General features: G+C 45.3%; 1 protein-coding gene across 1 annotated transcript in view; it reads left to right on the top strand.

The window, feature by feature from the left end:
- Window positions 1–22600, top strand: part of ak5 (adenylate kinase 5) — a 61553-nt gene extending 38953 nt beyond the window's left edge. Inside the window, exons 8-14 of the mRNA XM_080837152.1 lie at window positions 5909–5991; window positions 11385–11430; window positions 12023–12082; window positions 13955–14118; window positions 20083–20199; window positions 21230–21430; window positions 21955–22600. Coding sequence (XP_080693278.1) covers window positions 5909–5991; window positions 11385–11430; window positions 12023–12082; window positions 13955–14118; window positions 20083–20199; window positions 21230–21430; window positions 21955–22020 — 737 coding nt within the window. The 3' untranslated portion in view covers window positions 22021–22600. The remainder of the gene's footprint in view (window positions 1–5908; window positions 5992–11384; window positions 11431–12022; window positions 12083–13954; window positions 14119–20082; window positions 20200–21229; window positions 21431–21954) is intronic.
- The last annotated feature ends 889 nt before the right edge of the window (window positions 22601–23489 follow it).

The raw sequence follows: 23489 nt of genomic DNA, 5'->3' as shown, positions 1-23489 counted from the left end.
GGATCGGTTAATTCTCAGACCAAATCAAACCAAACCATCGACCAAATATGGGTGAAAAAAAAGGAGATAAAAACACTGCAAACACGGCCAATGCATGCAGGCTGGCCGGGATGATGATAGCTTCACATATAAATGTACTTGGGATGGTGTTGGATGAAATTGAAAAATTGAACTACAGAAGAATGATGAGCCAAAATGGAGCCAACCACTGAAAACATATCGTACCTACTGTGAGCTTCAATGGTTGTCAGATTCACTTTCAGCTTTCAACAGTGCTTGACTCAGGGTTCTGTCATGGCACTTGACAGACACCACATGAGTTTCTCAAAATCTTGAGTGCTCTGTCTCTCACCCTTAACAGCATGATTTTATTCCAGTTTATTAGTACCTGAAGGTAGCTGGAAGTGTCTGACTCATGTTAGATGAGGGAGGAACGTGTGAAGCTGTGCTTTTAGGATACCATGCACAGTTTTGCCATTGGCTGTCAACATGCAGCCAACAAGTCTGAGTGGTTGTTTTGCATTGTCTGGTTTTCTTTACATGAGTATGGGGTTCAAGGAGTCTGAAGACGTGACCACCAGCTACATTCTGATGTGGAGCATTAATCTGCCTTATCCAGTCGATGTCCTTGGCTAGGACAGGGCCAGGACAAGGCAGACGAGAGAGCTGGGCAGATGAGCTGACAGGCATGGCCGAGGCTCTGTGTAAAGGCATCTTCCTGAAGCTGTGTTGGAGGAGGTGGGGTGGTGAGAGATGCATGCAGGGTTGAATCAACTGGCCTGCCCTAGAGAGTGGAGCTGATTTATGAGGGGAGAAATGGAAAAGAAGAAGAATAGCATTTTTTCTTTCCGATTTATTCATATTTATTATTTATTCATTTTTGTGGATACATTCTTTTCAGAATGTATTTATTCTCAGCTCATCCCCTCCAGTGTGTTCGTGTGCGAGCGGTGCAACAGGAGAGGATGTTTGTAGCGGAGGCCATACTGAGAGTAGTCTGAGATCAATAGGGAATGGATAGAGTTGGAGACTGACAGTGGACAATAGTTGACTGATGTGAAGGTCAAACTCTAGCAGACTCATTTTCTCATCTAGCTCGCTGGTTTGTGGACATTTACATAATTATTTCAGCAGTATCTCAAAGTGATATTATTCTATTACAGACGTAGGCAAAGAGGATTGCTTTAATGCATTACATATTGTAATGTTGGGTCCGAATAGTAATCGTGCATTAAATTTAAGGCCTGACTGTCTACAGTGTAATGTTATTGTTTGATTCATATTTAAAGTATGGGTTTTGCGCATGGATACCTATACGTTAATTCTCGTTTTTAAAAATCCTTTAAAGACGGAAGAGTGTTAAATCAGATCTATAATTAAATCTGGTTAGGGAAGAGTTCAGCAATTAAGAATGTTGCCATTTTGGCAAACAAAGAGGTATTCTGCCGTGGTGTCACAAGTTCTTTTGTTCTCCTGCATGACTGATGATGAGGCAGCCACATGTTGTGGCCATTGCTGATGCTACTGGAAAGAAGAGAACGGTCTGTCCTGACCATTTTCATCTTTATACTCTGACAGCACACAGCCGCACCACACACACAAGTCTCAGTTTGCCTGCCAACATCGCAGTGTCTTTGCTGTTAGTATGGACTCATTTTCTAAGGGTTTTAACAGGTAGGGGAAGCAGTGACCAATCTTGAAAGGGGCAGATGTAATTATGCAATGATGCACATACCCATACACACTGCATTAATTATACAGTATAATGATACATGCATGCCCGCAAACACACACACACACACACTTCAGGGAGTGTGCTTGTGAGGACCACCCCGCACTAGCTGTTGTTGGGGGCGAGTGCTGGCAGGGAGATTGCACTGGCTCAGACAGATGGTTTTATTAATGACCCTAGGCCACCAGAGGCAGGGTAGCTCGCAGCCAGACACTGGGCTGCGCCTGATAAGCTAAGCAAAGCTTAAGATCGGAGTGGAGCTGACAGGGCAGGACCCGGAGGGGACAGAGATGGGGAGGGAGGGGAAGGAACCCATAACCACCCCACCCCACACACACACACACACACTTAAACACAAGGAGGGAGTCTCTCTCTCCTAGTCTCTCTGTCTCTTTGTCAGAAAAACATGAACACATACACTCATACACCCTCTGCTCCAAAAAAGCTTCCTCCTTCCCAATCTTTCTGCCTCTTTCTCCCTGTCAGACGCACATACATACTCATAAAGACCTGCTTCTCCCCACACACACACACACACACACACACACACACACACACACACACACACACACACACACACACACACACACACACACACACACACACACACACACACACACACACACAAACAGACACACACACACACACACACACACACACTCCTCACTGCCCAAGGCCAGGGTGATGAGAGTGAAGGCAGTCTCAGTTAGAAGGTTACATCTCTGGTCTCACCTCCTCTGCCTCAGGCATGTGACCTAAGAGACCACAGATATTATCTCTGTTCACTCTTTACCATGCAAGAAACAATCCAAGGAACAATCCGCTCATGCTGGGATGGTGCACTGTCTGTGGTTTTCAAATCTTCAAACGGTAATGCCACAGGAATGTCCAGCAAGGCCATGAAAAATAACTATTCAAGCGATGAAATGTCCCCTACTAAAGCACTTCACTGATGGGTGATATGCATGCTCCTCTGATGATCACAAGCATAAGCACAAGCATAAGCACTAGCATGCTGTACCTACTGTGCTGAAACCATACTGTACCAGATGCACTTACCTACTGTGCTGTACCTTAGGTGGTGGTGGTGAAGTGATTAACATTTAGATAAAAGCATCTGCTAAATACTGGATCTTTACCTATTGGACTATCTGTGTGTGTAAATTCAGTGGCAATGCCAGCTTACATGGTCCCTTGGGCAGTCACACCACCTTGGTTACCTTTGGGCAACTTTGACCCAATTTTTGACCTAAAATTGTGGTATATGTCTAGCAGACCTCAGCAGCAGATGCAGATGCAGATGCAGAAATGCTCTGGAAGTCAGGGGCTCTTTAGCACTTTTCAGCTTCCAGGATCATCTTTATCTCTCCGCGCTATCCCTTCCATCAGTGTTGCATCAGGGGAGATTGGACAGGCTAGGTTCTCCCCGTTAAAGAGAGATAAACAAAGATGAACAAACATCCACCCACATCCTAACTGCCTGAGATAAAAAGGCACTGAAATTGCAGAGGAAACTCAGCATCAGGCAGGATTTGAGGGCTTTGCCCGGCCTCTCTGTGTCTCGCCGGAGTATTGCGGGGGACGCGTGCCAACTCTGATCTCTCAGGAAATGAAAGAGTAAACCTCTTTCACAGCCCTCATCCCTTTACAATGACTCGGGTCGGGGGTGGCGGTGTGCGTGGGGGGAATGGGGGTGGGGCTGAGATCCATTTGCCAACGGGTACTGTAAAAACGGCTCTCTCCCCCAGAGCCATCAGCTGAGGCACCCTGCTGTTTTGGGCCACTCACAGAGCCTGGGGTCCAGGCAGAGGTCAGCCTATCAGCTGATCCCTAGGTTCTGTGGGGGGTCGTTAACAGTGGAGTGCCACTGTCTATTGGCCACCACAGAGACTGTTTCATGAAACCTACATTCCTCTGTGGACTGTTTCAAGTCTCCCCCTGAGGCATGCCTGGACATGCATCTCAGCCCCTCTCGCCCCTATATAAGCCCGACCCCCTCTCTGGCCATTTTGTGGGAGCAGAAGCTGGAGAGAGGAGCACAAAGGATTTGGGGGACTAAGTTCAGAGACTTTCTTCATTGCCGTGCGTCTTTAAGACAGTGAGTGTTCTGTTATTACATGTGTGTTTAACTATTAAGTTTGTACATATTAGTGTAGATAAATACCTGTTATTATTTGTTGTATTGAGCACTCACTGTCGGACCGCTTCTCATTCAGGATACTGTCACCATTTCATGTTCACTCTTGTTGTACATAATGATTCATTTATTGTATTTGAGTGCTAATGTTTGTATATATTTGCATTATTTCATAGAAACCACGGATTCAAGGGTGGATATGAGTCACTTACAATGACAATCATATTCACGGTTCAATCATGGTTCATCAGTCTCTCTTTCATGTCCATCCTGCCAGTCAAGGCTTGAGTGTGTGTGTTCAATAAACATCAGTCTACTTTGGAACTTTGACATCTGTATTGTTCTTACCGGACAGCCTGTGGCGATTGTCACTCAACATTCAGTAACCAGCTATACAGTCCTTTCTGGGGATTCAACATCATCCCCTATTTTATAGGTACCTCTCTCTTTGAGTTGTAATGGGGATACTTGTAAAAGTGTGGTGAGAGTCTTTCTGTCTGAGGCCCAGGTGTGACATCACTGGTTTTAAATGTGACTGATAACCTCCATTCCTATAATATTCCCACCAAACAGTTTGCATTCTCCCCAAGGAAGCAATGGCTTGGATCTTATCAGCCTGCTAGAGAGAGAGAGAGAGAGAGAGAGAGCGCTAGAGAGAGAGAGAAAAGGAAGAGGATAAAAGCACAGCAGGTCTCTTAGTGGTTTGGGCACCACTTCCACTCCGCTAAATTGCTCACTTGACCCCCTCCGCTGGATAGTTTTTGGTTGGGATTACCAAAGAAGCCGTCCCTAATGGCAGATAAATGAAGGACAGTACTGGGGTTTGGACGTGTGTGTGTGCGTGTGCGTGTGCGTGTGCGTGTGCGTGTGCGAGTGCGAGTGCGAGTGTGTGAGTGTGAGTGTGAGTGTGTGTGTGTGTGTGTGTGTGTGTGTGTGCGTGCTGTGTGTGTGTGTGTGTGTGTGTGGGGGGGGGGGGGGGGTAACAGTCTGCAGAGCTCATGATGTTCATTCTGCCATGACAGGGCAGTGGACTCCTCTGGCATTGCCAGTCAAGGTTGTTCTCTGACGTGTCGTCATCTTCGCCCGGGCACACATGTCAGGGCTTATCTTCAGCTGTCGCTGTTTTTATAGCAGAGTGCTGAATCAGATTTGTGTTGCTTTGCCTTGCTAAGAGCGTTATGCTAGAATCAGCATGCCAAGGAATACTTATTTTTGGGGTGCCTAGCATTCGTAGCACAGCCGATAATGAATAGTCAATGCAAAACCTCTACCTCCTGCAAGTCTTTTTCTTATCAGTCTCAAGGTGTGCTGGGCCTTTTACAATATATGCACATTCTATTGCATACCCAAAACAGGATTTGCATCAGTGGAAAAGTAAAGCTCAAAGTCTAGACCCGACTCTCTCACCACAGAGCAAAAATGAATCTCTGCAGTTGCTGTCATAAAATTCAGGCAATGGGAAATTAAATTAAATGGTAGGTATGGTAACAATAAACACACATACGAGACAGTTTGTTGTAGTTGTCAAGATTGTCTATTCAAATGGACCTAATGTCTGAATGAAGAATCATCCACGATGTGAGAATTCTTCTCAATTCTCAAAAAAAGAGAATGGAAAATGTAAAAATAATCTCTCTCTTAAACCTAGGTCATCTGATAACTCAAGCTGTCTGTATGCGTATTTCATGTATTCTTTGTCTAGAAGACCAATCATGTTCCTAATAAATAATGAACTATGATTCTCAATGGATCTCCGTCAGGTCCACTAAAGACTAGCTCGAGGCAAGGATAATGTATTGATTGCTGCTTCTTGTAGTGGAGTACTAACAAAATAATTCCTGAGGCCTTTTGTCAGAACCGTGTTCAAACAGTAGTCCCTCTCTTATGTATGAGTGTTATTGGGAAGAGTGATAAGGGAAAAGTAGCCTTGGGCTTCTAAAATTAATTACAGCAGTCTCACTTCCACTCTGTTGGCAGTTGTTGTACATTGTTCTCTCTCTCTCTCTCTCTCTCTTTGTACTGTATGTCTTTCTTTGCAGGCCCTAGTGAGCTTGACCTTAGTTTGCTGTCAGACACTACAAGCTTAACAGAGGCAGACGATCCCTCCAAATTTGATGAACAGGTAGGTACAGCATTCATTTTCTGATATAGACATGCTACGCTATGTATACGTAGCAATATAACTCCCCTCTTCTTTCCCCACTGCCTGTGTGCTGCTTGTATCGTGTCGGTCTGCTTAAGAACATGTAATTTAATAAAAAATATGTAACTACTGATGAAATATAGCAAAGCTTAATTATATCTCCCCTGAGGTATTATGGTAATTTCCATTTGCCAGTTAAGCTTCTATTACAATTACTTTGAACCGCTCTTTGCCTCTCTCTCTCTCTTTTACAAAACGACTGGAATTGCATTAATGTGAGTATTCAGATTGCTCCCATTAAAAAAAAAAAAAAAGGATACGCAATGAATCAAAGTTTCCAAAAGCCAAGATGAGTCAGAGAGAGCAACTGAGTGCGAAGCTCAAATAATTTGACGGGCAGCGTAATGCGAGACAGCGAGAGCTACAAGCAGCTTACAACGTCAGATGCAGGACATTAGCAGGCGTCTATCTCCCACTTGGCTGAGGCACTGCGAGGTCAAGCTGGACCCGCTGACAGAAAACAGCAGCCCTGTTTCTCCTGCTATCTCTCCAAGCACTCTCCTGACATCCCTGTAGGATGCCTGCACACCACCTGAGACCTTTCCACAGCCTCCTTTCTGTACTCATGGACATTCATAATTTGGCATTACAGGTTAGATATCTGGTATGAATCATGAATATATTATTTATGAATTCGAAGGTCAGTGCCCTCAATGCATTGATAAGTCTAACAGTGTGTCCATGCGTTACTCTTGACTAGGTAGTCTTGGAGGTGAATGACCTTTATTTATATGATCTAATTTATTTATATATGTTTGGCATGCTGCACAGCCAGCATCCACCCATCACCATGGGTACAGTTCCATACAGGCACCTCAATGTCCTTGGTTGTACCCAAACACAGTGGCACCACTTACTCACAAACTCACTCACTCACTCACTCAACTCTTCATGGACAAGACCACCTATGTGTGTGGCCTTCTATTGCTTAAATATGCCTTGCCAATCCAACCATGCTTTGTCACCTTTATTAGGCTCACCTGAGCTGTTGTTCACCGGTGCAGGAAGACAAAGTGCTGTGGGATTTATAAGCTGACCACTGATGTCCAGTACTCTGTTCTCTAGTACTTTGCAACAGCATACAATTTAACATTGGCAATTTCACCCATTGACTGGGAAGAACATCATAGGTTCTTGTCCACAAGTCAATATCAAGCTGCCTCCTCTTGAGTACTGTTGCCTAGCTGTACAGTGTGCATTCAGTGTCCAATTACAGCCCACAATCCTCATAATTATTCCTCAATTATTTCTGTGAGATGTAAAAAAAGAGACAGGATAGACAGCCACCTGGCAATGCCCGCTGTCAGCCCTGGTGTGGCTGCCCCTCTCTGACGTCTCTTCTAGACCTGCTCTGACACACTTAAATGCCTCTGCCAAAGACCTGTCACTGGCAGATCTGATGTGTGCGGAGCCTGCGTCTTAGGCTCCAAATGACCCATTTACACCTATAGAGCTTTTTCCTTCCTTCACAGAAGGAATAACCCTGCCATTCACTAACCTAGACTTTAGGAAATCCTGTCACATCCCTGGTCTGTTTGTGTGTTGTTTGTCAACCCTCATCAATATGCTAAAGATTACCCCAAAGCTATTCCAGATGGGGATTTGGTGATAAGGCCTGGCAGCGGATACAAAAAAAAAGTCGGCTTTTCTAGACAGGTTTGAGACTTGACAGACTTTTAGTTCAGCATTCACCAGAACTGAATTCCAGGCTTGTCCATTCAAGATTACTTTTTAACTTAAATAACAGGCAAGAGGAGCACAGTGCGGCCACTGATCTCAAAAAGAATCTGAGATCAGTGAGTGCGGCCCATGAAGGCATCCACATGCTGTGATTTGAAGGTAAACTGGTAACCTGTGACTTCAGCCCTCTGACGGTCTGCAGTCCACTGGACTATCCAGTTTGCTTCTTATGTGGTAGGTTGTTTGGTTATGTAGTTACGTAGGAGACATCCTGGTTATCTGCTAGCTAGACCATGTAGAATGATCAGGAAGACAGTGGCATGCTGAGTTGATCGTATATATTCTATAGATTATAGACAGATGGATCACTTGGTTATTCTGGTACATGCTTAGTTATCCATGCATATTTTTCAGCGATCATGTCTCCGGTGCACATGGAACTGTCTTGGCTGGTGTGATTCTCAGGCTTTGTCCCCAGACTTTGTTCAGTGATGGCACACCCTTCAGAACTAATGAACCAATGTTCTGCCCGCAAAAGCTGTGGTGCTAACTGCCATCGCCCACAGCTTTAATAACCTCACAACTAATTTTGGCACAGTGACGCTCACCCGTCTCTTAAATTGTAGATGTAAATCTCGTTTGTGTCAGAGCCTCGTTTGTTTTTAAATGGATGTGGGCATTGTATAAGTGGAGGGAGCTTATGCCTGCTCTTTGAAACTGCAGCTGCATCCCTGAATCTCTTCTGTCATTGAAGGTCAAATAGCACAAGCATCACACAGCTGTGTCCCCCTGTGCAGGGTGTGTGTTTGTGTGTGTCTGAAACAGCGTGCCTGTATATGTGTGTGTGTGTGTTTGTGTGTGTGTGTGTGTGTGTGTGTGTGTGTGTGTGTGTGTATGTGTGTGCACGCGTGCATGTGTGTCTGTGTGCATGTGTGTACTGTCCTGATTGTGTACGGTGTCTGTCTGTATGTGTGTGTGCAGGCGCGCATGTGTGTACTGTGCTGATTGTGTATGGTGACTGTCGGTGTGTGTGTGTGTCTGTCTGTGTGCACGCATGCATGTGTGTACTGTGTGGTTTTTGTATGGTCACTGTGTGTGTGTGTGTGTGTGTGTGTGTGTGTGTGTGTGTGTGTGTGTGTGTGTGTGTGTGTGTGTGTGCATGCACGCATGTGTGTACTGTGCAGAATGTGAAGCACACACACTGCGGATGACCAGCAGAGTGGAAGAAAACACTGGAAAGCTACAATAAAGATGAGAGAAATAAAGTGTCACCACCACACACACACACACACACACACACACACACACACACACACACACACACACACACACACACTCACACAGACACACAGACACACAGACAGAAACACATGCACACACATACTCCTTGAACCACACACTTCAACAATCTGTGGAAACAAACACCTACACACACAAATACGCACACACAAATACGCACACACACACACACACACACACACACACACACACACACACACACTCAGCAAACAGCCTTTCTACCAGCACCCGTCGCCCACGCAGTGACCCCGTCATCTGTGGCCACCCATGGGCCCCTGGGGGCACATCCAACCCCCGTCTTACAGCACAGTCAGGTGGCAGCCCCCCCCCCCCACAGCATGCCTGACCACCCATGCCCATATGTTTTCCAAATGAACCCCTTTTAAACCCTCATACATACATATATTGTACCACCTCACAAAAACACTACCCACAGCTACATTTATTCCACAGATTTGATCTACTTGTGCGATAACGGTCGTCTGTTTTTCCCACTGCAAATACAGAACGTTCCGGAAATGTGTATGATAAGTATTAGGCTTACACAAAGGTTAAGTAGTTAATGTCTGAAGGATAATTGTAGCCTTGAGTAGAGTTTTTGGGGGGAGTGGTGGTGCAAGAGGTTGACCTGGATTTGATTCCAGATTGCTGCAGGTTGTCTGTGCGTCACTTTGGATGGAAGCATCTGCTAAACACTTTACCATTACTCTAAGATGTAATCCACGCAGAAGCTCTGACTAAAGGCCCTTGTAAATGGAGGTGGTTGTGTAAATCTTTTACACCCAGGCGTTGTGAAGTTGAGACAGACAGCGGGCCTGCATTTCATTGACAGGCAATTGTCAACGAGTAAAGTCCACCACCGTGCATGTACTAATGCTAATTTAATAACATGGCTTAATGATTTTGCTCATTTAATACCACAAGCAAGATCCTAAGTGCAAACAATGGGTGCGTCAGTGCAATGCTCCCACACGCCACAGCATAGCTTTAGTTCATAAGTTCAGTAGTTGAGTACACAGTGTGCTGGCACGTCTGCCCCGTGATTGGTCACGCTGCATCACTAAATGAATGGGCAGTCGTGTTTACAAGTGCGAGCACAGGAAGGAAGAGGGGGAGAGAGGAAATCGCAGGAGATAAGAGGAAGGAGGAAGGGGAGACTTGAATTGAGCGGATGTTTTTTATTCGATTTTTCTTGTTCACCTTGTTTTTCCCCCAATTAATGAAGCACCGTGATAAACAGAGCTCTGAATGTGGAGACACCTTTGGCTTTATCCTCTTCTCTTAATGACCGGATGACATTGTGTACTCGAGCAGTTGACTCATGCTGGTTGTCTGTGATTAACCTTCTGAGAAGGTTATTAGTGGTGTCTAAGAAGCCAGATGGATGTGTGCATATGCATGCATTATGTTTGCATCTACAGTATGTATACGTGTGGTTCCATGTGTGTGAGTGTGTGTGTGTGTCTGTGAGTGTTTGGGGGTGTGGTTGGGTGCGTTTGTGTGTGGTTGCGATTGTTCATGCATGTGTGTCTGTGTGTGTGTGTGTGTGTGTGTGTGTGTGTGTGTGTGTGTGTGTGTGTGTGTTTGCGTGCATGTCTCTGAGAGTGAGAAGGAGTCTTTGAGGCCCCCTGAGCCCCCCTTCCTTATGCTGGTGACTCATTGATCCGGCTGGCGTGCCCACATGACAAACAAGCTCATCGCTGATGCCACCCTTCTGGACTCCTACTCCTCCTCACGACGCTGATGCTGTGCCACCACTAGTGCCATCCTCCAGACAGCCACACAGCCCCCCTCTCCTCCTGCAATCTCCTCCCCACTGCCTGCTGAACACCACCAGCATGTGGTGTGCTGCACAAGGCCGTCCATACCGCAAAGCCAAAATCCGTTCCTAAACAAACTCCAGAGTGATACACAGAGCCGGTGTCACTGTCACTTTAATCTGTGTTCCAAGGGAGTACACTACAGTTCTACCGCAGTCACTAATGTGGCATTTAAAGATTTGCTTACATTACAAAAATAACATATGACCTTTTAGCCAGTTTATTATTCGCCAGTATGCCCTAAATGTCTGTAGTGTTTCTGCCAGGGCAGTGTGATAAGAGTGGAGTTGAGTTTATTTGCTGTCCGGAGAAGTGCCTGTGTTAGTGGTGGAGCTGCAGTTGTGTGCCCCCTTTCCTGGCGAGTGGAGATGGATGCTGCGCCACCGGCGGCACGTTCTCTCAGGGGGCATTATTGTAAAATTGAATCGTTTCTTTCGCTCATGTTTACTCTTCTCTTAACACCTCTGTCTCTTTTATTCCCTTTCTCTCTCTGTCTCTCTGTTCCGCCGACAGGCAGATGAGGAGGAGGAGGTGGCATGTGCGGGTTGTTCCACAGAGAGTGAGTACTTAGCACACATTATGCTGTGTTATTCTGCACCATTCTTTGTCATTCATGTGAAAAGAGATGTTTTGGTGCGTCAGCTGTAAAAATAAGTAACTGTAACTTTACGGCAATTTCCTCTGTAATGCGCTAACACTGTCCGAACGCAAAGCCCCTGAATTACCTGACACAAGCTTTCTCTTAAATGAACAGTCTTTGTGCTTTCAAGCACATATGCACTGCCAGTCATTCTCAGAGGTCTGGGGTTGTTCTGAAGTCACTACTGAGGGATAAAGAAAGATGACTGTCAATAGAAGGCATGTGCTTCTAATTCAGGTCATTGTGGAAATGTTATTTCCAGACAGATCTTGTGGGTCGGCCCGTTCTAGGTGCTGTGAGGCATTTTAAACAGGGTGTGGAGAGCTGAATATGAATGGGCAACTCACAATATAGAAACAATATGCAGGAACCAAAAGACAAGTAATGAAAGCATCTACTTGACAGGCAGTTGTCAGCTAGTTCTTATTACCTGACCATGTTGACATTCCTGCATGCATAACACAATGTTTTTGGTTGTCTCTCTCTCTCTCTCTCTGGTTTTCTTTTTTAGTTCTCTCTGCAGTCGGCCTTCCTTTGGAATTTAAGAAACCAAAGGTCATCTTTGTGATCGGTATGTTTTCAGGGTAAAGCAATTAAAGTGTCTCACCTGCCTCATTGTTATCATGCCACTTCATTAGAAGCTGCTCGCCCTGGACAGCTGCTGCGTAGAGTGCTGTGTGTGTGTGTGTGTGCGTGTGTGCGTGTGTGTGTGTGTGTGTGTGTGTGTGTGTGTGTGTGTGTGTGTGTGTGTGTGTGTGTGTGTGTGTGTGTGTGTGTGTGTGTGTGAGGCTGTCATGTTATCCTTTGCCGTGTGATGGCATGTTATCTTCTCATTGATTACCTTGTGAATAAATCTACCTTTGTCAGTCTCCTGACACAGGCATTCAGACAAACAGAGAGAGAGAGAGAGAGAGAGGTGGGTAGAGAGAAGGAGAACAACAGACTGAGAGAAAGATAGTGCTAGGCAGTGAGAGGCAAGGTAACATTCAAAGGACATTGGCAGAGAGAAAGAAAAGAAGCAGACACCATCAGAGGCCATCAAATTAGCTCCCAGCTGAACGCTACATCCCGCAGTCCCAGCGCTTCTGTGCCAGCACACTCTAATAGGCCCGGCGAAGAGCACGCCAAACAGAGTGCATACAAGCTTTCCCCTCCCCGCTTTTCCCTTCAAAAGACACACTCCTGCTGTGGCACACAGTCAGCCGAACTAAAAAAAAACAAGGCACATCTCTTTCAAAAAACAAAGGGAGAGGAGAGGTTGGGGAGGGTGAAAGGCAGAGGTGTGCTGAAAGAGAAGAAGGAGAAAGAGTGGAATCAATTAGCTGGCTTTTTCTGAGCTGCTGGGTTTTATAATGAAAGTGCCCTCCACTGATCACGGTGCAGGTACTGAAGGCCGGTTACTGAGAGAGGGGGAAGGGAGTCGGGCTGGTTCAGGGCCTTATCTGGGCTGTCTGAATAGAAAGGTATGAAGGAGGGCTGTGTGTGCTGCTGCTGATGAGTTCATGGGCAATGTTCAGGTAACAGGCAGAGCCGCAGGCAGTAGTATCCTCCTCTGCCTGCTTTTTTTCATTTCCAGCCATCAGGGAAATAGGTGACGGTAATGCAGAGGGATCAGTTCTGGCTCTCAGCAGATAGGTAACCGTGACCGCGACGCGGTGCCACTGCTTGACTGGCAGGGAGCACAAATTAATTCAGGAGTCTCATATTGCAGGGTGTTTCAACTGCCTCCTGGAATCCCGCTCTCCAGAAGAATATGGAGATGAGTCTGTATTTGTCCAATACTTGTGTCGTGATTGCCTGTCTGTTTCGAAGCGATCACCTTTATCACCAGTCCTATATCTAAATTATACACACCGCTTTCCAGCTAGTCATCCCACCGGGTGGAGTAACAGCCCTCGCATTACAAACCTGTGGTGCACAAGCGACTGTGTAAAGGTGCAGTCAGAGACAACTTGAAGGAACACTTCAAAGATGCAAGAGGCTGTATGCTCAAATGGCTATGCTTGTGAAAAATGCAACACAGAATCTGCTATATTTTGACAAACCATGCTGGGCACTGAGTTAATTCACCATCACAATCCAGAGAAAAAGAGAGAGAGAGAGAGAGAGAGAGAGAGAAAGAGAGATAAAGAGAGTAGTGGGAATGAATTCTAGATTCCTTGGGGAGATCCCTTCTGCTTTCAATGCACACCGCCAGTTTACATATCTATCTGCTCTGATTGTGCCACACAGCCCCAGAGCAAGGCCCACTGTAGTTGGGCTCTCACTCAGTCAGACTCACCTCATTCACCTATTTTATTTTCTCTGCTCGTCACCTATATAAACTGCATGATGTGGATCTCTCCATCTTTCAACCCGCATCTGCAGAGATGTTAACTCTGGTTTCTGTGTGTGTGTGTGTGTGTGTGTGTGTATGTTTGTGTGTGTGTGTGTGTGTTTCCAGGTGGTCCTGGCTCAGGGAAGGCTTTGCAGTGCGAGCGTCTGGAGGAACGGTATGGCCTGAGGCGTCTGACCCCCGGGGAGATCTTATGCAATGAGCTCCAGTCACACAGCGAGAGGAGCCGATACCTACGAGACCTCCTGCAGGGAGGAGAGGCACTACCACAGGTCAGACTGCATCCTTGCCCACACACAAACATACTCATGCACTCACACACACACACACACACACACACACACACACACACACACACACACATACTCATGCACCCTCACACACACACACACACACACACACACACACACATAGATACTCATGCACTCACACACACACACACACATTCACACTCATGCACTCTCACACACACTCACACACACACACACACACACACACACACACCCATTCACACTCACTCACACATACTCATGCTCATGCACTCTCACACACATACACACACACACACACACACATTCACCCACACACGCTCATGCACTCACCAGGGGCGGAGATCCCATTTCATTGCAGGGGGGACAATACATGGAAACATCTCAGAGAGTAATTCCGGGGGGGGGACATGAAAAAAATTGCTGTCACGAGAGCTAGCATAACTTATCTGCTAAATACCGAATTCTCTAATAACAGTGACAAACAGAAATTCGACGTCAGTTTTAAATTCTCTAAACGGCAATACATGTCCTAACAACCAACATCTACTCACAGACAAATAATGATGAAAGTTCAAACGCATACCAAGGCTCTTCAAGGAGGAATTCAGCTGCATGCAAATTAACGTCTTCTGTAGTGCCCTGCGCAGCAGTGACTGTTGAGTCCATGAGCCGTCTATTGAGTTAAAACTAATAAAATTAGATCAAGTTCCCGTGATAATCTCCAAGAAATCTGGTGGTGTGCAACAAGGTGGTCCAACCAATATATATAGCACTTGTTGTCTCAAAACATCTCACTTATGGTGAGGTAAACTCACTTTCATTAATCCAGCCTACTGATTTTTGCTTAGCCTCCTACCTTGATTTACCTAACTTTCATGACCAAAAATATAAATTGGCCAGCGATTTAATTCGTTTTTTTGTTCATAAATCAATGTAGGATGGTTGCAAAGCCTCATGGGAAATGCCTTTATCCAGTGATAGTAGGGAAATGACTGACCGGCTGTCAGAGAGAGAGAGAGAGCAGGTGAGAGAGAGCAGGTGAAGCGGACCTGATCGAAACAATGGGCCTCATTCTCAACCTTTTTCTGTAATTCTTCAGAAATGTTTCTTACACGACTTCGCAAAAACAACGTAAGAGAAACGCTTCCGCTGCATTCCCGCACGCTTGAAAATGTGTTCATAAGCAGCCGAAGTCTTCTCAGCTGGGTTCCTTCCGATTAGCTTCTTAGATTGATGCGCGTTCTCGTGAAAGTGGATTTGCATACATACACGCCCTGCCAGCTCCTTATTAGGAGACGCAATTTTAGAAACGTGTGCTGTCGCAATCTCCCGAATCCACCTCGTAACAGGTGTTCATTAATAAGATGGAGATATTGTATAACGTTGAACGTCCGAAGTCCGTAAAACACATTTAAGTAGTCACTTTTTTAATCGAAAAATAGGCACCATAGGTGTGAAGACCGGTCCCAAGTACGAGTATAAATTGTAGTCCGTCCTGTTGTTCGAAATGGCCACCATAGGGGTGAAGACTGGCCACCAGTAGTAGTATAAATTGCAATAAATTAATTCCTTAGTTCTTAGAGATTGAGCTTAGTGTTTATTTAATTTTTCACTTACATTTGCAGTGTTCATGTCATTCACAATCAGTCTCTTAGCAGACGCGACCTTTGTCCAAAGTGACGTACAAGGGAGAGAACAGTCAAGCTACGAGCCATATAGACCTAGTGTAACAATAAACACTACCTCGTATAATTATGACTATAAATGTGAGACGTAATTGTTAATGATACAAATATTCTCGTATTTATTATTATCATAATTATTTTAATCCGAGGATGTCTGTAGAGTTGACGTGAACGCAATCACCAACGGGTTCTCACAAATTCGCCCGTTAACCCTTTTACTGTAATACGGAGTTTTTTCAAATGTCATTCCTCAACGCGATTCCTCAAATGACCTCAAGATGGCCCGTGGAATCCCATTTGAGAAGATTCCGGTAGAGAAGAGCACAGAAGAAAAAAATAACGAGAATGCAAATGTTTTCATAAATGTTTCCGAAGTGGAGTTCCTTCTGAAATCCTTCGGAAAGTCTTCCCAACTGCTGTCGAGAATGAGGCCCAATGAATGTAGACATATTCTCGAATGTTTTATTCTTTTATTTGTTTAAATTTCAAGATTGTAGAATCAATAGCACACTGGGTTTAGTGTAGAATACCACGCCAGCGACCCGGGTTCGCATCCCAACTCTGGTGACCTGACAATGTAAAACAATTTTTTTTTTTTTTCAATTTTGTTGGGGGGGGGACAACGTTATGCGAGGGGGGGGACGTGTCCATCTCCGCCCCTGGCACTCACACACACACACACACACACACACAAACTCATGCACTCTCAGGCCCAATTAACACACAGGTTTTCTGCACACCGACAGTTTTTTTCAGCGTCTAAACGCAAATGTAACTGTCTGTGTACAGATGTCGGCCGAATTTCAGCCAACAGCCCAGCGGGAGTCCCCGACATCCCCAAAGTGCGTATAAACGCGACCCGACATCTGTAAGGCATATATTAGCATAAAAATGGATCTTCAATTTTGTGAATGTTCGTCATTACTTGAACTTAAAGAACATTTTTTTGCCATACTAGAAGAATAGTAGGTTAGATAGGTTGGTGTTCTGTTATCATTGCATGGAAGCCAAATCTGTAATGGTACAATGTGCTTAATGTAACGGCAGGATTTGATGAATAATCAAGGTAGGTTGAGAAATACTATAACGCATATCGATTTTATTCATACACATGTTGCTTTGAATTTGTCAGTTAGGGAGTCAATTGTATTGCATCATTAAAGATGGCATTATCTTCAGGCACTTTACAAGAACCAGGGCCGAGCGCTTGGTTATCTAAAGTTGTTAATTTTTTTCACGGGCGTCCTGAGGAACTTCCTGCGGTGTTTAAATCCGCCCCTACGCGCGGTGTCGGAAAAAAACGTGTGTAAATTGGGCCTCAGACACACACACACACACACACACACACACACACACACACACACACACACACACACACACACACACATACACACGCACACACACACACACGCGCACACACACACACTCACAAACACACACACACCGCACGCGCACACCTCGCGCTTAAGACACCACCCGCAGAACTCATGTAGTGAACATATGTTTATAAAACATGTCACACACCTTGTCATACACAAGCATGATGTCCTGCACCCCTTTAAAAAGCAAGGTTGCTGGCTCACAACAAAGGAAAGGCACCCATTTGAAACCTTGGCATTTGAAGTGCTAGCGTGATGCTTTACAACCCCCCCCCCCCCCCAAAAAAAAAAATCGATATCACGGCATTCTGAACCATTTCACCTGATAGAAAGTCAAATGTAGACCCTTTATGCAGTGTATTCTCTGTGAGTTCTATAAAATGTGGAAGTTTCTACTCAAAAAACTGTGGAAGTTTCTACTTCTAGTCAAAACACGGCAACAGAGCTGATGGCTGAAACCATATATCAAGGTCTCATATAGTGAACATGTATACATACAGATTCCTAAAGCTAGACCCACAGAGTGTAGTTAAGTCAGCCTTGAGAGGCCATGCCTTCTCCTGTGCCAAATCCATATAGTTGTCCTGCTGCGTCACTGGTGCTGTCAAGCTAAGAAGGCACCGGATGCCTAAAAGAGCCCGGGTGACGTAATGTTGACTCTTGAGTGACAGTTTCTATGCCAACGTTAGCATTAGCTGCCGGTTGCCGGTCTTTTGTAACGGTGCAAATCCATACAAGCGATCTGAGCGACGCGATCAAATTCCATTGCTTTGAGTGGGCGTGTTCTTTCTCTGAAATGTTGGCCGCTGCTGGTGAAGTATCGCTCCTCATTTGCATAAGTTTGAGCATGTTCGAATTTTCATCAGGCGCGTCGCTCAGATCGCTGGTTTACGTCACAATGGAGCTGGCTCCCGTTGAAATGCATGGGGTCGCCCAGATCGCGTCGCCCAGATCGCTTGTATGGATCTGCACCGTAACGGTGCAAACCCATGCCACCGTTGTGAGCGACTTCCATCGCTTTGAGTGGGCGTGGTGTAGCGTGTGGAAATAGCATACAGTCCAAATGTCAAAGACGACACCAAACAATCTCATTGGCTGCTGCCGGGAAATATCGCTCCTCATTTGCATAAGTTTCAACATGTTCGAATTTTCAACGGACGCGTCGCTCAGATCGCTAATTTACGTCACAATGGATTGGCTCCCATTGAAATGCATTGGGTTTAGAGATCGCGTCGCTCACAACGGTGGCATGGGTTTGCACCGTAAGTAAGCACTCATCAACAGGTTTTGCCGCTAGCATCTATATTGCTAATAGCAATTCCTCCTTTTGTGCGACAATATTAAGCGACTAAAAAGTAGCTGATGGCTTTCGATCAACTCTTGAGACTCTCTGACTGATAGCCAAAAAGTGTCGGGGTACATAGTGTCCGTTTAGGCACAATATTAAGCGACTAAAAAGTTTTAGCTACACCTGCCTGATGGTATTCTGTAAGTTAGCAATGTCCGCTAGCATATCAAAGCTAGCAATCCCCCGTTGTTCTTTAGTAAAATGTTGTGCAAACAATGCCCTGTTTTGTTCAAATGTAATTGTGGGTGCCGTCAGATATGTCTTAAAATCACAACACATTAAGGAGTTTCTTAATTTAAGCACAACAACAGATTAATAGCTTCAAGCTAACAAGATAGCTCGTTACACTAGCACGAGCTAGCTAGCTGATGGAATGTGCTTACTTTGATACATACATTTGATTTATATAAACTAGCGAATCAACAACTTTCCTACCAAAGTCAAACATCAAGTACATGGTTGTTTTGGTTGGTTTATTGTAGGTCAAATACAAGCAAACCGGTCTCAGGTAGCAAAGTTCAATGCAATATGCTCTGAAGTAAATCGCGTTATGAGCGATAACGAGCTCGGGTGACGTATTGGCGTTGGCATAGCAACTGTCACTCAAGAGTCGTTCGAAAGTCAACATTACATCACCCGGGCTCTTTTAGGCATCCGGTGCCTTTTTAGCTTGACAGTGCCTCGCTTAGAGGCGGCCAGGTCTTCTCATCAGGGCAGCCTACGTCTGTGACGTACTCAGAGCCCTGACCCACATAACGTCAAATACCTGAAGAAATGAGTATGACATTTGTTCCAATTCTTCTTCATTTTCCGAGACGTCTTCACACCTGTGCAGGCTTTTAGACAGCCCAATTCTCTGCATGGGTGCTGTCGTGAATGGCGGGTTGATTTTGAAAGCACATTGTCGTCCAAGTTCTCTGGCCTGACTGTGATTCTCTGGTTCTGATTCTGTTCGCCAGCGTGGCTGTGGTCGTGCCAGAGGAAACAGACATTTGGTGCTCATCAAGTGTAGCATGTTACAGTACAGTTGCTTAGCAACACAGACATCGTTAGCAAACTGCTTTCCTAGGCAGAGATGTAATCCAGACATATGTGTCGATGCGTGTGTGTGTAATTGATGTTTGACCTGTTTACGGCTATGTAGTGAGTTGCGACTGTGACTGTGTGAAATATGAAATGTCAGCTATATATTTTATTATTCCTGGTGTGTATGTGTTTTCCTTTATATTCTCTATGTGTCAGTGTAAGTATGTTTATTACTTAACGCTTCAGTCTGTTCAAGTCAAAATAAGAAGGTGGTCAAGACAGTGAATGGAACTATGGAAGTGGTTCTATCACAGAGTGTTTCAGGCAGGGGTGTTTGTAAGAATAATGTTTGTGATGTCATACATGAATTTTTGGACCCTGCCTTGATGTGACAGATGGGTGTTTCAATTTGGGACAGATTGGAGACCATTCATGTATTAATGTTGCTTTTTGTATTTGTGTGTGTGTGTGTGTGTGTGTGTGTGTGTGTGTGTGTGTGTGTGTGTGTGTGTGTGTGTGTGTACAGGACAACCTGTTGGACCTGCTGTGCGAGTCCATGACTGCCCCCACACGCCACGGGAAAAACTTTCTGATCAGCGGTTTTCCACGGGACCTGCGGCAGGCAGAGGAGTATGAAGCCAAGGTGAGAGCCAGGGAAGGGCTTGTGAGTGTGTTCTGTGTGTGAGTGTCTCGGTGTGGGATCCTGCACACATCTCTTTGGCAGTGCTTTACACTAGATGTCTGTCGAAACAACAACACTATTATCCCAGAACAGTCATGCAGTGCTCATTCAGTCACTCCACAACTCATAGTATGAAGCCCATGTCACTTTTAATTAGTGTGACACATCAGCGTGAGCATTCACTCTGCCTTCCCCCTCATCATTCCCCTTTCTCCTTTCAGTACAGGAGGAGGTACCACCTCACAGAAATAGCTTTGGTGAGCTCTCACTTTCAATGGGACTCCATCTTGAGAGGCAAACATGTGAAAATGGTACCTGTCACTACCTGCCAAAAAATGATTTCTCACTACTGGCCTACCTGTGTGAACGCCCATTCTTTCTTCTTGTGAGTGACATCAGCCCACTCCACTATCATGCCAGTAAGTGGCTGTGGGCACTCACTGAAGGAACATCTCAGTTGCCTGACAGATTGCCCGCAGATTGACATGTGGACAAGTGCTAAAGCAGAACAGGGGGCCAGTGGGTGGGGTTGTGGCACCTGCTGCGCACCACAAGCCTTTGGGTTTCATCACCCTTAATGTCCACGCTGGGGGGTGATTGGGGGTTCTGCTCATTGCAAAACACTGTCTATAAAATGGCAGCAAGTTATCAATATAAAATAGGTACACAGTTGTAAATGGCTCCAAAAGAAAATGTAAGTGTCTTCCTCCCTCCTCCACACCCCTCTCCTTTTCTTTTGTCTCCTCCATTCCCCTACTCTCACCTTTGCTCCCCACCCCTGCTCCCTCCTCCCTTTCCTCTACTTTTGTCCTTTCCCCCTTCCTGATTTCCATCCCTCCTCTCCTCTCATCTCTCCTTTCCTCCCTCTCCACTCCTCATCTCTCCTCTCTTCCCCTCTCCACTCCTCATCTCTCCTCTCCTCCCTTCCCCACTCCTCTCCTCCTCTCCTCTCCTGTCTTCTCCTCTCCTCCCTCCTCCTCTCTGCGCTCAGATGAGCCAGCCCAGCCTGGTACTCCTGCTGGAGTGTTCAGCCGACACCCTGACCAGCCGGCTGCAGCAGAGGGCCAGGACGGCGCTGCGCTCGCAGGACGGCCGAAATGCAGACCAGGACGTCCAGAGGAGGGTGGAGAGCTTCTGCAGCACCAGCCGACCCGTGGCCTCCCACTACAAACACAGAGGCCTTCTGCACAAGGTGGGAGAGCCTTTGGTGTGGTATGACAGAGTTTGGTTAAATATCTTAAGGTTGTGTTGCAGGCTTCGGCTGATGGAAAATATAGAGCAGTTAATTCATACAGCTTCAAAAGTACAAGAAAATACACACACAGCACAACAAAAACAGATTGCCAAAGTCAATGTGACACCATAGAGACAAATCCACCATATGCTTCCCTTTTTCATATGTTCTGTAAGGTCAGTATTCACATTGCCATCAGCTAGAGTGGCAATATGAGATATGAGAAGAATTTAAAGCCTCTAACTCCATACTGTGCAACAGTGCCCTTACACTACAGAGCCCAGAGAGGATCTGCTTAGATTTATATTGCCCTACTATTTTGTGCAGCTACAATTAAATTTCCATAAATGTTTTTTTTAAATTGTGCATCAGTCATCCAGTGTTGCTTTTGCAGCCTGCCACACATCTGCCAAAAAGCTCTGGAACTGTTTTGCAACTCTTGCTGTAATCTCCCTCCTATACTCGTCCCTTTGTGTGTGCAGATTGACGCAGAGAGGCCCCCGGATGAGGTGTTTGAGCAGATCTGTGCAGTCCTGGACGACTGCTAGAAGCCCTGAAGTCATGCTGCTGCCCCCAAGTGGAGCAGACAGTCAAATCACCACCACTTGAGCCTGCACAGTCAAGGCACACTGAAGTGACATCTCCTGAGAGATCCACCAGCACACACACACACACACACACACACCAAAAAAACTCCTGTTCAGTCTCCTTCTTGCTTCTGTCCCAGCAATGGAAAACACGTGTCAAATCCTTGATATGCGTGTTTCTCTTTGCAATCCATCTTTCTCTCTCTCCATTTCAGTCCATTTGTACATAGCTGTCATTAAGATAACTACCCTGAAGTATAAACACCATCTTTTGTTGCTAACGCTAAGCGCTTACTCCCTAACGTTAAGTGCTCAGGTAGCCCACAGAATGAAGAGAAGCCTTACCCAACAAAAGTCAGATGGCCTGGGGGTGTAAAACGTCTTTCTGTTACTGTTCTTACGTACTTCTCCTCTGATGCTTTACATAGTGTTGAGCATGCAAATACCAGCTATGTGACAAATCAGCCAATTGCCTTTTGTGTTTTAAAATGCTTGGATTTTTATTTTTTTTTGTCTAGCTGTAGTCTTCACAGCATCATGTAACCCCTGCCTTTGGATTCAATAAAAGCGTTTCATATGGAAGATGTGTAGGTTGTCCTTCAGCACCACGTCTGGAGAGGGGGAAGTGATGTCTTGGTGGATATATTATGCAGTACAACTAAAACTGCAGCACTGGCTGATACATCTGACAGTGAATCCCATGAATAAACAAAACCGGGTACACACATTTTTCATAGTAATATATTCATATGATGGCATTCACTGGAGCAGGGGCCGACAGGATATTCACTCACTGAACTGGCGGTGTTGACACATCTGCATTGAGTCACAAACCACATGCAGGTGGTTGGAATAAGTGCCCTATGCTGTAAGTCTACCTAAACCCTGACTTTTGTATCTGATAAAGATGTAGAGGATCAGATGAAGTTTCTAGAATGTGTTGTAGTTCTGTTGGGCTTTGATTGCCTCTTGAACCCTTTCGGCTCTTGACATCTACTGGCTGCTTGCGGAATCGGAAATGCACTTCTGCAGTGCAAACCATACTCCTCCCAAGGCTCCAAAACCTTCAAACAGGGAGAGAAGACATCCACCAGTAGTTTAGAGGGTACCCATATCAGCATTGCAGATATTTTTCATTAAGTCACATCCCAGGTAACCTGTATTGTTGTACAGATGAACATTTGTAACAGTATATGTGCACCTGGGGTATTGAACCCATGACGTTGGCGTTTTGAAGAATTTACTACAGGAATACTTAAACGGGGTATTAATATTAAAAAAATCTCGAATGTTTCAGTAATTTGACTTAGACTCAATGCTTGATTCACGGTTCATTTGAGCCAATGATATAACAACGAAAGATTCAAGAATTTTCATTTTAGGTGAACTATGCCTTTACACATACACAATCAGTCAACAATGTGTTCACA

This window comes from Sprattus sprattus (genome assembly GCF_963457725.1).
Source record: "Sprattus sprattus genome assembly, chromosome: 4".
Taxonomy (NCBI): Eukaryota; Metazoa; Chordata; class Actinopteri; order Clupeiformes; family Clupeidae; genus Sprattus; species Sprattus sprattus.
The sequence above is the reverse complement of the archived record's forward strand: the minus strand, read 5'-3'. Positions and strand labels throughout refer to the sequence as shown.